This window comes from Coregonus lavaretus (assembly GCF_964263955.1).
Source record: "Coregonus lavaretus genome assembly, chromosome: 1".
In the NCBI taxonomy this organism is placed as follows: Eukaryota; Metazoa; Chordata; class Actinopteri; order Salmoniformes; family Salmonidae; genus Coregonus; species Coregonus lavaretus.
Window position 1 is genome coordinate 61,203,428 of NC_139988.1, and position 16,645 is coordinate 61,220,072.

At 42.2% G+C, this 16,645-nt stretch overlaps 1 protein-coding gene across 5 annotated transcripts in view; it reads left to right on the forward strand.

Annotated features, from left to right (window-relative positions):
* Window positions 1-16,645, forward strand: part of LOC311132717 (kinesin light chain 1-like) — a 73,622-nt gene that overhangs the window by 40,061 nt on the left and 16,916 nt on the right. For 2 of the 5 annotated variants that reach the window (XM_084165997.1, XM_084165998.1), the window contains exon 14: window positions 6,903-9,134. In XM_084165997.1, coding sequence (XP_084022123.1) covers window positions 6,903-6,908 — 6 coding nt within the window. In that variant the 3' untranslated portion in view covers window positions 6,909-9,134. Of the gene's footprint in view, window positions 1-6,902; window positions 9,135-11,632; window positions 11,764-13,482; window positions 13,544-15,319; window positions 15,489-16,645 lie in introns of those variants that run through there. The other 3 variants (XR_014613530.1, XM_084165996.1, XM_084165995.1) reach the window with 3 other exon arrangements.

Below are 16,645 nucleotides of genomic sequence, written 5' to 3' on the forward strand. Positions count from 1 at the left end.
AGGCTGTTCACTCCTGGATCTGGAGATGCATCTATAAGAAATTGGATTCCAGGTATCTATACTGTATCAGTCCACCAGCTCTATGTATTAGTGCCCTGTCGTCACTAAAGTGTCACCTGGAAATACTTTTTGAAAAGGCAAAAAGCTGATTGAGTGTCTTGGCATACCCTGTTGTGTAACTCCTGTTCATTTAAATACTGGCTTTGTATGTGTTAAAACTTTTATGTGGTGCTTGTATATTATAATTTCTCATTTTAGCAGTGAAATGTCCCTCAGTCAGACACTGGCTGCTTGTCCCCGTTAGGACATCTGGACTGGTAATGCTGGCGTGAGTTTTAATCCCCTTCTCTCCTCTACGAGCCTTATGGGAAGGAGAGTTTCACTTACTGCACTTGATGGGCATTTACAGCCCAGGCTAGTCAGGCTACAGATCTGCTGCAGTGGGAGGGCTGCCGATGGCAATGACTAAAATAGTGAGGGATAGTGAGAAGGGATTTTGCTGATAGGAACTATTAGAGTTAACTGCTAGGCTGCGTCCTAAATCGGCACTGTGTGACCGTATGGGCCCTGGTCAAAAGTAGTGCACTATATAGGGAAATAAGGTGATATTTGGGACGCACCCTACTGATACTGCCAAGAGAGACCCAGTTTGTGAGTCTGTGCCTCCTCTCACTAACGCACCCAGCTAGCTTTCACTACCCCCCTCCCACTTCAAACACGCATGTTCCACCACTGCTAGCCTGCGAGGCTCACCTTTTAACACGGGCCTGCCATGTTAAACATTTGTGTGTGTTTGTGTGTGTGTTTAGTTGGTTTGAAATGCACTACATTACCCATTAACCACCTGCTGTGCTGTGGCTGATTCATGTGTCCTCATATCCTTGCGGTTCTTTTCTGCATATGTTCTTATAATCCTTTTCTGATCTGGAGTTGATATTTAAAAATAGAGTACAGTGTGTATTTGTTGAATCGTCTATGATGGCTCCAATCAAGCGCCGTCCACAGGGTATGGCATGGCGTTGCAAAATGGAGTGATAGCCTTCCTTCTTCAAGATCCCTTTTACCCTGTACAAATCTCCCACTTTACCACCACCAAAGCACCCCCAGACCATCACATTGCCTCCACCATGCTTGACAGATGGCATCAAGCACTTCTCCAGCTTCTTTTCATTTGGTCTGCGTTTCACAAATGTTCTTCTTTGTGATCCGAACACCTCAAACTTCGATTTGTCCGTCCATAACACTTTTTTTCTCCAATTATCCTCTGTCCAGTGTCTGTGTCTTTTGCCCATCTTAATATTTTCTTTTTATTGGCCAGTCTGAGATATGTATTTTTCTTTGCTACTCTGCCTAGAAGGTCAGCATCCCGGAGTCGCCTCTTCACTGTTGACGTATAGACTGGTGTTTTGAGGGTACTATTTAATGAAGCTGCCAGTTGAGGACCTGTGAGGCGTCTGTTTCTCAAACTAGACACTCTAATGTATTTGTCCTGCTCAGTTGTGCACCGAGGCCTCCCACTCCTCTTTCTATTCTGGTAAGAGCCAGTTTGTGCTGTTCTGTGAAGGGAGTAGTACACAGCATTGTACGAGATCTTCAGTTTCTTGGCAATTTCTCACATGGAATAGCCTTAATTTCTCAGAACAAGAATAGACTGATGCATTTCAGAAGAAAGTTATTTGTTTCTGGACATTTTGAGCCTGTAATCGAACCCACAATTGCTAATGCTCCAGATACTCAACTAGTCTCAAGAAGGCCAGTTTTATTGCTTCTTTAATCAGCACAAACGTTTTCAGCTGTGCTAACATAATTGCAAAGGGGTTTTCAAATGATCAATTAACCTTTTTAAAATGATAAACTTGGATTAGCAAACACAACATGCCATTGGAACACAGGACTGATGGTTGCTGATAATGGGCCTCTGTACGCCTATGTAGATATTCCATTAAAAATTAGCCGTTTCCAGCTACAATAGCCATTTACAACATTAACAATGTTTCCGCTGTATTTCTGATCAATTTTATGTTACTTTAATGAAAAACATTTCTAAGTTACCCCAAACTTTTGAACGGTAGTGTATATGTGAAATTAGTTTCAGTATAGTTTCAGTTCAGCTTCGAGGTAATTTTCGGGGTGATTATAACCGGAAGAAGGAGCGGAGCAGTCCCTACTGTTGGGAAAAGGAGGGGCAACGGGGGAAAACCCTTTAAAAAAAATGACATGCCATCCTAAAACTGGTTATAACTCCAGTTCTGTTTGTGATATTAAGATTCTAATATGGACAGTGTGTTATAGACTTATTTAGGAAAAGTCAAGGATGGAGGGGGGCATGACTTAAAAAAATGGCAGAGTAATTAATTAATTAATTAATACAATTCACGAGCAGTCAAAGTTCAGATTTAAAGTTGGCTTCTTTTTTAGAACTAGATCTTGCCTCTCCCTAAGTAGCAGGAAGCAGAATGTACAGTCAACTTTCCTGCCAGTTCTTGACTATGGTGACACCATTTGCCAGATTGCAGCAGCCATTACTCTTAAACCTTTGGATGCAGTCTACCATAGCACCTTTCACTTTTTCACAGGTAACCGTTTTAATACTCACCACTGCATCCTGTATCAAAAGGTTGGCTGGTCCTCATTAAAGTCCCGTAGATCACTTCATTATTCCCTTTTTGTTTACAACTTTGTTTCTAATGTATAAAAGAATGAGCTACCAAACCCGCTCGCAGGATTGGTTAACTCTTGAGGTCCTTCTGGTCTCGACCAATTTAGGTAAATCCTCCTTTAGTTTTAGTGCCCCCATTGTTGGAATAACCTACAAAACTCCTTTCATCTTGATTCCCTGGTGCCGCTAGGGCAGTTTAGGACTCTGGTGTTGAATGAATTCATTGAGGATTGATTGAATGTAGTGGTTTATTTGTTGAAATTGTGATGTTGAGGTTGTGCCTTGTATTCTTGTTTTATTTGTAATGTACATTTTTCTTCTTGTTTTTGAGAAAATGTTTGTACTCAGGGCACCATTGTGAATGATACCCTGGTCTCAATTGGGCTACCCTGAATAAATACATGTTAATAAAAATGGCCTTTAATAAAGGACCCAGCTACAATAAATGCGGCCTCAGGATATGTGGTTCACAGTTCGTACATATTCCAGTGTAGTTCCTTGAGAGCCGTTGCAGTGACTGCTTGGAGGGGAATATACACAGCATTGACGATGGCCGAAGAAAATTATCTTGGGAGGTAATGCGGTCGGCATTTGATGGTGAGGTATTCCAGATCGGGAGAACAAAAGGACTGGAGTTCCTGTACATTACCACAATCACACCATGATTTGTTAATCATGAAACAACCCCTCCGCCTTTCTTTTTCCAAGGGAGTTCTTTCTTCCTGTCAGTGCAATGGATGGAGAACTGAACTGGCTGAATGGATGGGGACAATATATCTGGAGAGAGCCATGATTCTGTAAAACAGAGTATGTTACAGTCCCTGATGTCTCTCTGGAAGGCGATCCTTGCCCTGAGCTCGTCTACTTTATTGTCCAGGGACTGAACGTTAGTGAGTAGTATACTCGGAAGCGGTGGATGGTATGCCTGAGTCTGACTAGGGCCCCACTTTTCCTCTTCTCCGACGATGAATAGAGCTGCCTCGGGAAGTTATTTCAAACAAAGGATCCACCTTTATCATCCTAGTGATGGCCATGGCAGTTAAAATAATATTATGGCAAGGGGGAAAATTGGAAGAAAATGTTTCTCTGTACATCCATCTATTGCAATTAAAAAATAATAGAGAATCAATATTTGTCCTGCTTTATTTGAAGTGCATCTTATGAAGGCTTCATAAAACATTCATATAGGCTTCATAAGCACTGCATAAATGGGTCACAAATCATCTATAACCGTATTTCATGCTCTATAAAATATTTAATAAATGTGAACAAATAAATTGATGGTTATGTCACACAGTTAGGCCACATTGTGAATCTTTATAGAGCATGATATACGTTTATAGATTATTTGTGAAGCATCTATGTAGTGCTTATGAAGCCTTTATGATGCACTTCAAATAAAGTGGGACCCAATATTTCATGCATTACTTTCTCACTGTGTTGAAGTGATAGAGCGGTACACGGATGGTAGTGGTTTTTGGCTGTGTTGCATGGAAGCAGTTGTGGTCGTATACTGTGGTTATGTAGAACTTGTCTCTGTGTGCCTGTGAAAAATGCATTATTGAATGTGCGTATGTGCTGTGCTTGTAATGTAGGTTCCTTTTTGCGTTAGCTAATCTAATGCATCGTCTATGGATGTCATCCTTTTCCTTCTGTTTGTGCCACTACTAACCTACCCTATTGATGATTATCCTTGCCATGGCAACCAATCAGCCTGTCAATCAAATGTTCCTTTCCTTCATTCAGTGGATTTTACTCTTCCTTTTGATTCCGCCATTCTACTAAGGTTGGACCAAAGCTTGGGGGTTGGGGCGGGTTGTTATGGTCAGAAAACAGACCAGAGTATCCAAGCTAATATAACTAATCTATTATAATGTAGTATTGGGGTGGGGTTAGAATGTGCGCTGTTATCTCTTATAGACTACCATATGTTATTCTAACGTACCTAAAACCAAAATGTTTATTCATTACAGGTTTTTAAGATATGTTCATAACAATTAGTTAGCCTGCATTGATATGATCAAGCCTAATATTTCATACTGTTAAATACATATTACTCTCTTGTGCCCCGGCAAGTTTCTTCACTGCAGTATAACATTTGTATGGAGGGATGGATACATTTTCAGGTATTATATCCATAGATCATCAGTCAGTACAGACACCTCTCTCTGCCAAGCCTCCCCTTATTGTTAGTTCTATGACTGTGCTGCTGCAGTGCTGATGCTTGCAGATGTCCTCCGGTCTGCAGTGCACAGTCACTGGCTGGGCTCTGTGTGCCAGGTTCACCCCTGCCTGCCTGCCTGCCTGCCCAGCAGAGCCCACATACACAGTACAGCAAACAGCTGAGTCACAGTGACTGACTGCACCCAGACACAATAGTAACAGCACTAACCAGCACTGGAGGTGGAGGGAGGCTGTAGCACCATCCAAAAATGGGTCACTGTTTATTCATCAAACAAAATAGCCGTGGTGCTGCAGGCTATTTAGGTCGATGGATGAATTTGATGTGTTAGGAAAGGCTACTTTTAATTTATTCAATGGCTAGTCATTCATTTCCTCTTTTATGGTGAAGCTGCAATGGTAAATCGATAAACGCATAGGCTTACACATTATCTTTGAGCTTCAACAGGAAGGCAGAGCCACATAGTAAGTCTCAACATAAGCATGCATGCTTCCTTTCTATTCAAACATATACAGTGCATTCGGAAAGTATTCAGACCCCTTCCCTTTTTTCACATTTTGTTATGTTACAGCCTTATTCTAAAATTGATTAAATAATTGTTTTCCCTCAATCTACACACACTACCCCATAATGACAAAGCGAAAACAGGTTTTTAGAAATTTTTGAAATCAGAAAAACCTTATTTACATATGTATTCAAACCCTTTGCTATGAGACTCGAAATTGAGCTCAGGTTCATCCTGTTTCCATTGATCATCCTTGATGTTTCTACAACTTGATTGCAGCATTGAAGGTCCCCAAGAACACAGTGGCCTCCATCATTCTTAAATGGAAGAAGTTTGGAACCACCAAGACTCTTCCTAGAGCTGGCCGCCCGGCCAAACTGAACAATCGGGGGAGAAGGGCCTTGGTTAGGGAGGTGACCAAGAACCCGATGGTCACTCTGACAGAGCTCCAGAGTTCCTCTGTGGAGGTGGGAGAACCTTCCAGAAGGACAACCATCTCTGCAGCACTCCACCAATCAGGCCTTTATGGTAGTGGCCTGACGGAAGCCACTCCTCAGTAAAAGGCACATGACAGCCTGCTTGGAGTTTGCCAAAAGGCACATAAAGGACTCTGATCATGAGACACAATATTCTCTGGTCTGATGAAACCAAGGTTGAACTCTTTGCCTGAATGCTAGGCGTCACGTCTGGAGGAAACCTGGCACCATCCCTACGGTAAAGTATGGTGGTGGCAGCATCATGCTGTGGGGATGTTTTTCAGAGGCAGGGACAAGGAGACTAGTCAGGATCGAGAGAAAGATGAACGGAGCAAAGTACAGAGAGATCCATGATGAAAACCTGCTCCAGAGTGCTCAGGACCTCAGACTGGGGCGAAGGTTCACCTTCCAACAGCACAACGTCCCCAAGCACACAGCCAAGACAACGCAGGAGTGGCTTTGGGACAAGTCTCTGAATGTCCTTGAGTGGCCCAGCCAAAGCCCGGACTTGAACTCGATCGAACATCTCTGGAGAGACCTGAAAATAGCTGCGCAGCGATGCTCCCCATCCAACCTGACGGTACTTGAGAGGATCTGCAGAGAAGAATGGGAGAAACTCCCCAAATACAGGTGTGCCAATCTTGTAGCGTCATACCCAAGAAGACTCGAGGCTGTAATCGCTGCCAAAGGTGCTTCAACAGAGTACTGAGTAAAGGGTCTGAATACTTATGTAAATGTAATATTTATATTTTTTTGTAATACATTTGCAAAAGATTCTAACAACCTGTTTTTGCTTTGTCATTATGGGGTATTGTGTGTAGATTGATGGGTAACAAAATGTGGAAAAAGTCAAGGGGTCTGAATACTTTCTGAATGCACTGTACCATGCAAATAAAGATCTATTCTATTTGAAATCAAGAGTAGTCCATACTGCAGTGCAGATTTGGCCGAGGGCACATCTCTTAATGTTAGGATAACCTGCATAGATTAAATAAAGGGTTTAGTTAGAAGATGCCCCACCACAGAGTTTTTAATCAAATGTTTTTTGTGTTTCTTTGTGTTTCTTTCTCTTTCCATCAGGCATAAGCCACATCAAGATTATTGCCCCATCCTTCTCCCTCTTCTCCCCTACCATGAAATGAAAAGTTCCTCTACCATTCCTGGTGTCCTCGGCAAGACTTCTCCTTGTTGTCACCTCTGTCCCTCTACTGACAACCGTTGGGATGTTTGGTTTTCTCTCTCTCTTCCCACTGATCCTGCGCTCTCTCTCTTTTCATCCTTTTCTTTCACTGATCCTGTCTCGCTCCTTCTTCAAAATTTTCTCTTCCTATTCCCATAACACGATGTCATGCCTATCACACTCTCTCCTCTTTTCTCCCTTCTTCTAACATCCATCTGTAATATTCAGCTGTATTCTACTTTATTTAATAATGACATGATAGAAGGGGTCAGTGTTTGAGTTTGGAAAAACTGTGTCCCGTTGGGAACACAGAGAAAAGCAGAAATACCAGAATGGTTTTGGACAATGGGGAATCTGTGTCCATGTGACCTGCAACTGCTCCCGCCACCTTTAACATATGCCCAAAACCCCAGTCTGTTACCATGACACCTGTCCCGTTGCTTTCACAACATAGCTGAGGTTTGACTGTCTGCATCTCAAGTCTCCCTTCAGGATTTAACTGTTGCTTTGCATTGGCCTCAGTCTGTATTTGTGTTGGAGTCGCTTTGCTTTCGAGAGCACATATACACACGCATACACACACTTTCCCAGGACTGTAAGCAGCTGGCATGTGAAAATAGTATGTGATCAAATACAACATTTCTTGGAGTCTGCAGTTGACAAACTAGGTGCCTGTATATTAGCCGTAGTAGTATCTTCTTATTGAAAAAGTCAGTTTTATTTGCTTCTTTAAAGTTAATTGAATCATTTTGAAATGTATCCATATGCCTGAGATCAATTAACTGAGCAGTTTTAAATAAGTGTTGTAATAAATGCTAATGACTTTGTTATATTACATAAGGTAGGCTAACTCCGATTACTTTTGAGTTCACAAGCGTGGGGATGTTGTGGATTCAAACTTGTCCTTTTTTAAATATATATTCTTCCTATTTCGTTTTTATTTTGTACGTTTTTTTCTTGTTTACATCACTTTTATTATGCTTGCTGTGTATTGACGGCTGAAGAAAGCAGTGGTATTCTAACTTACTATACTACCGGTATGTGGTGTTATAGTATCATACAGTAACCGCTGCATGTTTGTCTTGATGGATTAATACACACTGCAGTATTTTCAGCCTGTGAATAATATAGTGGCTTTAATGTACCCTTTTGACAAAAGCAAACTGTCATTGCGACCTTCACAATTACCCTATGGCTTGAGTTCTTATTGGCTAGACTGCTCTCCCTTCTTTGATGCATAGCGTTGGCCTATTGTTTACCGTGCACAGGTTACGTTTAAAAAGGGAATAGTGACACATGATCAAATGGTTAAAGGCTACTTTAACATCAAGACAAAACTAACATTTACGTTATCAAAACAGCCTTGTCGACGCAACGCCACATCTGTTGTCTTCAAATTAGATGTTCAAACCTCTGAGGCCAAGGGTATGTTAGTGACTTGATGGGCTCTTCATTGCCCGCAATATATAGCCTTTGAATTATATGCTGGTGTTGAGATTGTATAGGACAAATTATTGTTGCTGTTTGAGAAAACATATTAATCATAGTATTGGTGTGTATTTATGTGTGAACGCTTTAATGGAATATGTTGCCTTCCATACATCAGACAGTTAATTACAGGTGAACATTGTCCATTTTGACTAGGCCTTTTTTTGGACTACAAAACCCATAGTTAGTGCTCCCTCAAGGACAATTTCTTAAGTGTTCAACTAACTAAATGTAATCATTTCCACATTATACTTAAGCGTATTAATGATATTTATGGATATGATAATTGCGCTCATCACATAAGCGTTTGTAATGTCCTTTGCATTGATTTGCCATTCCTAACCATGAAGCATACTGTTAAGAATACAAGCAACACTGAAAAAGAGGGAGAGAAACGACAATGTTCATCACGTAATTCTGACAATATTGTTGTTATATTGTAATGCTGGTTATTTATTTTACCTGTCTGTAATTTATATTATATTGTGTGTACTTCCGTTTCCTAGGGCAGAAGTAAACTTCATGGCAAACTCTATGCATCTTAGAATGTAGGACTGCATAATATTTACAATTTCTTCTTGCATTGTGATGATTGTTGCATCAACACTTGTTGGTATTCTCAAATAAAGTTTTTCATTTGTGAAGTGTGTCATTTCTCTCTGCACCTCTTCCAGATCATGAAAAGCTTCCTCACCTGCAAGTTGTGGTGTAAAAGAATAGCTATGAAGTTTTATTGTGCCCTCTCCTGGCCACATTGAAATACTGCCATCTCTATTTAGAACATTATGCAGAAACATATACTTTTTGAGTGTGGATGGCCACATCAAATCAAATGTATTTAAAAGCAGATGTCACAAATTGCTTATACAGAAACCCAGCCTAAAACCCCAAACGGCAAGCAATGCAGATGTAGAAGCACTGTGGCTAGGAAAAACTCCCTAGAAAGGGAGAAACATAGGGAGGAACCAGGCTCTGAGGGGTGGCCAGTCCTCTTCTGGCTGTGCCAGGTGGAGATTGTAACAGTACATGGCCATTAAGGCCAGATCGTTCTTCAAGCTGTGCAAACGTTCATAGATGACCAGCAAGGTCAACTAATAATCACTGGTTATAGAGGGTGCAACAGGTCAGCACCTTAGGAGTAAATGTCAGTTGGCTTTTCATAGCAGAGGTTGAGACAGCAGGTGCGGTAGAGAGAGCGAGAGAGCGTGATGGGAGAATTAGAGGGAGCATACTTAAGTTCACACAGGACACCAGATAAGACAGGAGAATTTCACCAGATAGGACAGACTGACCCTAGCCCCCTGGCACATGGACTATTGCAGCATCGAAACTAGAGGCTGAGACGGGGGTCTGGGGACACAGTGGCCCTGTCCGACAATACCTCCGGACAGGGCCAACCAGATATAGGATATAACCCCACCCACTTTGCCAAAGTACAGCCCCCACACCACTTGAGGGATATCACCAACTTACTACCCTGAGACAAGGCTGAGTATAGCCCACAAATATCTCCTCCACCGCATGAGCCCGAGGGGGCGCAAGACCGGACAGGAAGATCACATCAGTGACTCAACCCACTCAAGTCGAGTATAGTGAAAAAAGCCTGGCACGACGTGACGCACCCCTCCAAGGGACGGCATGGAAGCGCACTAGTAAGCCAGTGACTCAGCCCCCGTAATAGGGTCAGAGGCAGAGAATCCCATTTGAGAGAGGGGAGCCAGCCAGGCAGAGACAGCAAGGGCAGTTTGTCACTAGTGTCTTGCCGTTCACTTTCGCACCCCTGAGACAGACTAAACTCAATCATAGGACCTACTGAAGAGATAAGTCTTCAGTAAAGACTTAAAAGGTGGAGACAGAGTCTACGTCTCTCACATGGATATTCCATAAAAATGGCGCTCTATAGAGAAAGCCCTGCCTCTAGCTGTTTTCTTAGAAATTCTAGGGACAATAAGGAGGCCTGCGTCTTGTGATTGTAGCGTACGTGTAGGTATGTACGGCAGGACCACATCGGAGAGATAGGTAGGAGCAAGTCCATGTAATGCTTTGTAGGTTAGCAGTAAAACCTTGAAATCAGCCCTATCCTTAACAGAGGCTAGCACTGGAGTAATATTTTTTTTAATGTAGCACTAACTGAAATGTATTTAGTGCTTTATCCGGAGAGTAGAGCATTGCAATAGTCAAATATAGAAGTGACAAAAGCATGGATTCGCTTTTCTGCATCATTTTTGGACCGACAGATAAGATCTAAACCAGGCAAGAACTTGTCCGTGTAGACCAATTAGGGTGTCCAATCTCTCCAAAAGAATGTGGTGATCGATGGTGTCAAAATGTGTACCCAACTCACTTAAAGTGGCCATGTATTCTTATAATCTCCACCTTGCACAGCCAAAAGAGGACTGGCCACCCCTCAGAGCCTGGTTCCTCTCTAGGTCTCTCCCTTTTTAGGGAGTTTTTCCTAGCCACAGTGCTTCTACATCTGCATTGCTTGCCGTTTGGGTTTTATGCTAGGTTTCTGTATAAGCACTTTGTGACATCTGCTGATGTAAAAAAAAGCTTCATAAATACATTTGATTTGATATGGCCATCCACACTCAAAAAGTATTTGTTTTTGCATAATGTTCTAAATAGAGATGGCAGTATATCCAAGTGTCCAGCAGAGGGCACAATAAAACTTAATAGCTTTTTCTTGTAACGCCAGGGGAGTGGGTTTCGATTCCCAGGACCACCCATACGTAAAATGTATGCATGCATGACTAAGTCGCTTTGGATAAAAGCATCTGCTAAATAGCATATATTTATTACATATTTATTGGGAAAGTGCCTGCTAGCTCACTGATCTGTGGTTGTCTGCAGATCTACTGATCGATTGGTCTGATTTCTGTAATTTGGATACGTGTATAGGGTGTGTATATAATAATAATAATAATAATAATAATAATATGCCATTTAGCAGACGCTTTTATCCAAAGCGACTTACAGTCATGTGCGCATACATTTTTACGTATGGGTGGTCCCGGGGATCGAACACACTACCCTGGCGTTACAAGCGCCATGCTCTACCAATTGAGCTACAGAGGACCACATGGGGACCACATGGTCCCCAGAGGACCACATGGTCACTGATGTGTGGGTGTATCTGCAGGATGGCAGTGGGGCGCTACAGCGCAGTGGTTCCCTGAGTAAACTGAGGGACGTCCTGCGCAGGAGCAGCGAGCTACTAGTGAAGACACTACAGGACAATGGACCTCCAGAACCAGCTAGAACCAGCACCAGGTAAGAACTACAGAATCACTGACCTACAGTGCATTCGGGAAGTATTCAGACCCCTTTACTTTTTCCACATTTTGTTAAATTAAAAACGTATTCTAAAATGGATTAAATAAAACATTTTCCTCATGAATCTACACACAATACCCCATAATGACAAAGCGAAAACAGGTTTGTATAATTTTTAGAAAATTCATAAAAAAATAAAAAATAAAATACCTTGTATACATAAGTATTCAGACCATTTGCTATGAGACTCGAAATTGAGCTCAGGTCCATCCTGTTTCCATTGATCATCCTTGAGATGTGTCTACAACTTGATTGGAGTCCACCTGTGTCTGCAGCATTGAAAGTCCCCAATAACACAGTGGCCTCCATCATTGGAAGACGTTTGGATCCACCAAGACTCTTCCTAGTGCTGGCTGCCCGGCCAAACGTAGCAATCGGGGGAGAAGGGTCTTGGTCAGGGAGGTGACCAAGAACCCGATGGTCACTGACAGAGTTTCAGAGTTCCTCTGTGGAGATGGGGGAACCTTCCAGAAGGACAACCATCTCTGCAGCACTCCACCAATCAGGCCTTTATGCTAGAGTGGCCAGACGGAAGCCACTCCTCAGTAAAAGGCACATGACAGCCTGCTTGGAGTTTGCCAAAAGGCACCTAAAGGACTCTGACCATGAGCAACAAGATTCTCTGGTCTGATGAAACCAAAATTGAACTCTTTGGCCTGAATGCCAAGCGTCACGTCTGGAGGAAACCTGGCACCATCCCTACGGTGAAGCATGGTGGTGGCAGCATCATGCTGTGGGGATGTTTTTCAGCGGCGAAGTACAGAGAGATCCTTGATGAAAACCTGCTCCAAGGCGCTCAGGACCTCTGACTGGGGCGAACCCTCCAGCAGGACAACAACCCTAAGCACACAGCCAAGACAACACAGGAGTGGCTTCGGGACAAGTCTCTGAATGTCCTTGAGTGGCCCAGCCAGAGCCCGGACTTGAATCCGATCTAAAATCTCTGGAGAGACCTGAAAATAGCTGTGCTGCAACACTCCCCATCCAACCTGCCAGAGCTTGAGAGGATCTGCAGAGAAGAATGGGAGAAACTCCCCAAATACAGGTGTGCCAAGCTTGTAGCGTCATACCCAAGAAGACTCTAGGCTGTAATCGCTGCCAAACGTGCTTCAACAAAGTACTTAGTGAAAGGTCTGAATACTTATGTAAATGTGATATTTCAGTTAATTTATTTTTATACATAAAAAAAAAAAAAAAAACGTTTTTACTTAACCATTATTGGGTATTGTGTGTAGATTGATGAACAATTTAATCCATTTTAGAATATGGTTGTAACGTAACAATGTGGAAAAAGTCAAGGGGTCTGAATACTTTCCGAATTCACCGTATGAATTGGATCAAGAACTGGGTGGTGTTCATTAGTGCACACAACAGAAAACATTTAGCTAGGGGAAAAAAACGACAATGTCTTATCGACTCCGTTTCGGTCCGTTTTCTTCCTTTTGGTGTCTAATGAACAGGACTCGTGAAATGAAATCTATGCAAAAAACAGAAGTGTCAAGACACTGCTTGGCTAAAGCAGAGACATACTGTGCACATTGACATCACAACATCAGCCAATGCTAGATTGATCATAATTTGATGCTGAAAATACTAGCAGGCTCCTGCTCATCTCACATGCTGCCTCGTGTCCTTAAAATGTTTTTGTTCCAACAGCATGAAGAGAACTTCCTCCCTGAATTACTTGAACAAGGCCAGCGACCTAGACGGCCTCCAGGTGAGATTGTCTAGTATCTCAGTGGGGTGTAGAGCAGTAGGACTGCTACAGTAATAATATGACAAGTTATTAGACTCTGGTGTTATTACATACAGTGGGGAAAAAAAGTATTTAGTCAGCCACCAATTGTGCAAGTTCTCCCACTTAAAAAGATGAGAGAGGCCTGTAATTTTCATCATAGGTACACGTCAACTATGACAGACAAAATGAGAAAAAAATATCCAGAAAATCACATTGTAGGATTTTTAATGAATTTATTTGCAAATTATGGTGGAAAATAAGTATTTGGTCAATAACAAAAGTTTCTCAATACTTTGTTATATACCCTTTGTTGGCAATGACACAGGTCAAACGTTTTCTGTAAGTCTTCACAAGGTTTTCACACACTGTTGCTGGTATTTCGGCCCATTCCTCCATGCAGATCTCCTCTAGAGCAGTGATGTTTTGGGGCTGTCGCTGGGCAACACAGACTTTCAACTCCCTCCAAAGATGTTCTATGGGGTTGAGATCTGGAGACTGGCTAGGCCACTCCAGGACCTTGAAATGCTTCTTACGAAGCCACTCCTTCGTTGCCCGGGCGGTGTGTTTGGGATCATTGTCATGCTGAAAGACCCAGCCACGTTTCATCTTCAATGCCCTTGCTGATGGAAGGAGGTTTTCACTCAAAATCTCATGATACATGGCCCCATTCATTCTTTCCTTTACACGGATCAGTCGTCCTGGTCCCTTTGCAGAAAAACAGCCCCAAAGCATGATGTTTCCACCCCCATGCTTCACAGTAGGTATGGTGTTCTTTGGATGCAACTCAGCATTCTTTGTCCTCCAAACACGACGAGTTGAGTTTTTACCAAAAAGTTATATTTTGGTTTCATCTGACCATATGACATTCTCCCAATCCTCTTCTGGATCATCCAAATGCACTCTATCAAACTTCAGACGGGCCTGGACATGTACTGGCTGAAGCAGGGGGACACGTCTGGAACTGCAGGATTTGAGTCCCTGGCGGCGTAGTGTGTTACTGATGGTAGGCTTTGTTACTTTGGTCCCAGCTCTCTGCAGGTCATTCACTAGGTCCCCCCGTGTGGTTCTGGGATTTTTGCTCACCATTCTTGTGATCATTTTGACCCCACGGGGTGAGATCTTGCGTGGAGCCCCAGATCGAGGGAGATTATCAGTGGTCTTGTATGTCTTCCATTTCCTAATAATTGCTCCCACAGTTGATTTCTTCAAACCAAGCTGCTTACCTATTGCAGATTCAGTCTTCCCAACCTGGTGCAGGTCTACAATGTTGTTTCTGGTGTCCTTTGACAGCTCTTTGGTCTTGGCCATAGTGGAGTTTGGAGTGTGACTGTTTGAGGTTGTGGACAGGTGTCTTTTATACTGATAACAAGTTCAAACAGGTGCCATTAATACAGGTAACGAGTGGAGGACAGAGGAGCCTCTTAAAGAAGAAGTTACAGGTCTGTGAGAGCCAGAAATCTTGCTTGTTTGTAGGTGACCAAATACTTATTTTCCACCATAATTTGCAAATAAATTCATTAAAAATCCTACAATGTGATATTCTGGATTTTTTTTCCTCAATTTGTCTGTCATAGTTGACGTGTACCTATGATGAAAATTACAGGCCTCTGTCATCTTTTTAAGTGGGAGAACATGCACAATTGGTGGTTGACTAAATACTTTTTTTCCCCACTGTAGGCCTGTTGATAAATTATAAACTTCTTCACAATTATCAGTGTTTACATATTGCATTTCAATCTCACCCAATGTCTCTAGCCTTTCTAGTGAGGGTGATCAGGCCTCACCAGAATGTCAAAACAGAGGTCAGAGGGTCATTCCACCCCATTAAGTGAGTGTTTCTTTCCCTGTACCTCATACTCATTATTTAAAGATATTTCAAACATTTTGTGTACCAGGTTTACATTGGGTTTTTTAGTACATTTCTTATCAGGATAATTTACATGTGTGCAATCAAAACTCTGACAATCAAAACTTCAGAAAATGTAATTTGTGTGCCTTTTAAGGTGCATCCTTTCTAACCCGTGAAAACCCCACTAAAACCAAAATAAAAAGATCCCACACAATAAATCAAACACGATATTAACACCACTAACAAATATTCATAACAGGTGGGTTGTGTGTGGGTGCTGGTGTGTGTGGTAAAACGTAGGGTAAAAACAAACAAAATGGCCAGGCCTTATTTAATTTGGGAATTCCCTTAACAGCCAGATCCGGATACCTTTATACTGTATAGGACACAGTCTCAATAACTGCTCTCCTAAGGCACCTGCCTCAGGAAGCCTTTCAAAGGGAGAGAAACAGAATCAATGGTAAACTCATCAGAAAACTTGGTGGTGGACATTCCATCAGTCCTGGAAGAAAGGAAATAAACATGTACTTAGTTTTCAATATGCTACACCTTAATCAGTCCTAAAAAATATTAATCTTAATTGGGCAGGAAGTCTTGATAAAACCATGCGTAAACAGTCATGGTCAAAAGTTTTGAGAATGACACAAGTATTGGTCTTAACAAAGTTTGCTGCTTCAGTGTTTTTAGATATTTTTGTCAGATGTTACTATGGTATACTGAAGTGTAATTACAAGCATTCCATAAGTGTCAAAGGCTTTTATTGACAATTACATGAAGTTTATGCAAAGAGTCAATATTTGCAGTGTTGACCCTTCTTTTTCAAGACCTCTGCAATCTGCCCTGGCATGCTGTCAATTAACTTCTGGGGCACATCCTGACTTATGGCAGCCCATTCTTGCATAATCAATGCTTGGTGTTTGTCAGAATTTGTGGGTTTTTGTTTGTCCATGCGCCTCTTGAGGATTGACCACAAGTTCTCAATGGAATTAAGGTCTGGGGAGTTTCCTGGCCATGGACCCAAAATGTCGATGTTTTGTTCCCCGAGCCACTTAGTTATCACTTTTGCCTTATGGCAAGGTGCTCCATCATGCTGGAAAAGGCATTGTTCATCACCAAACTGTTCTTGGATGGTTGGGAGAAATTGCTCTCGGAGGATGTGTTGGTACCATTTTTTATTCATGGCTGTGTTCTTAGGCAAAATTGTGAGTGAGCCCACTCCCTTGGCTGAGAAG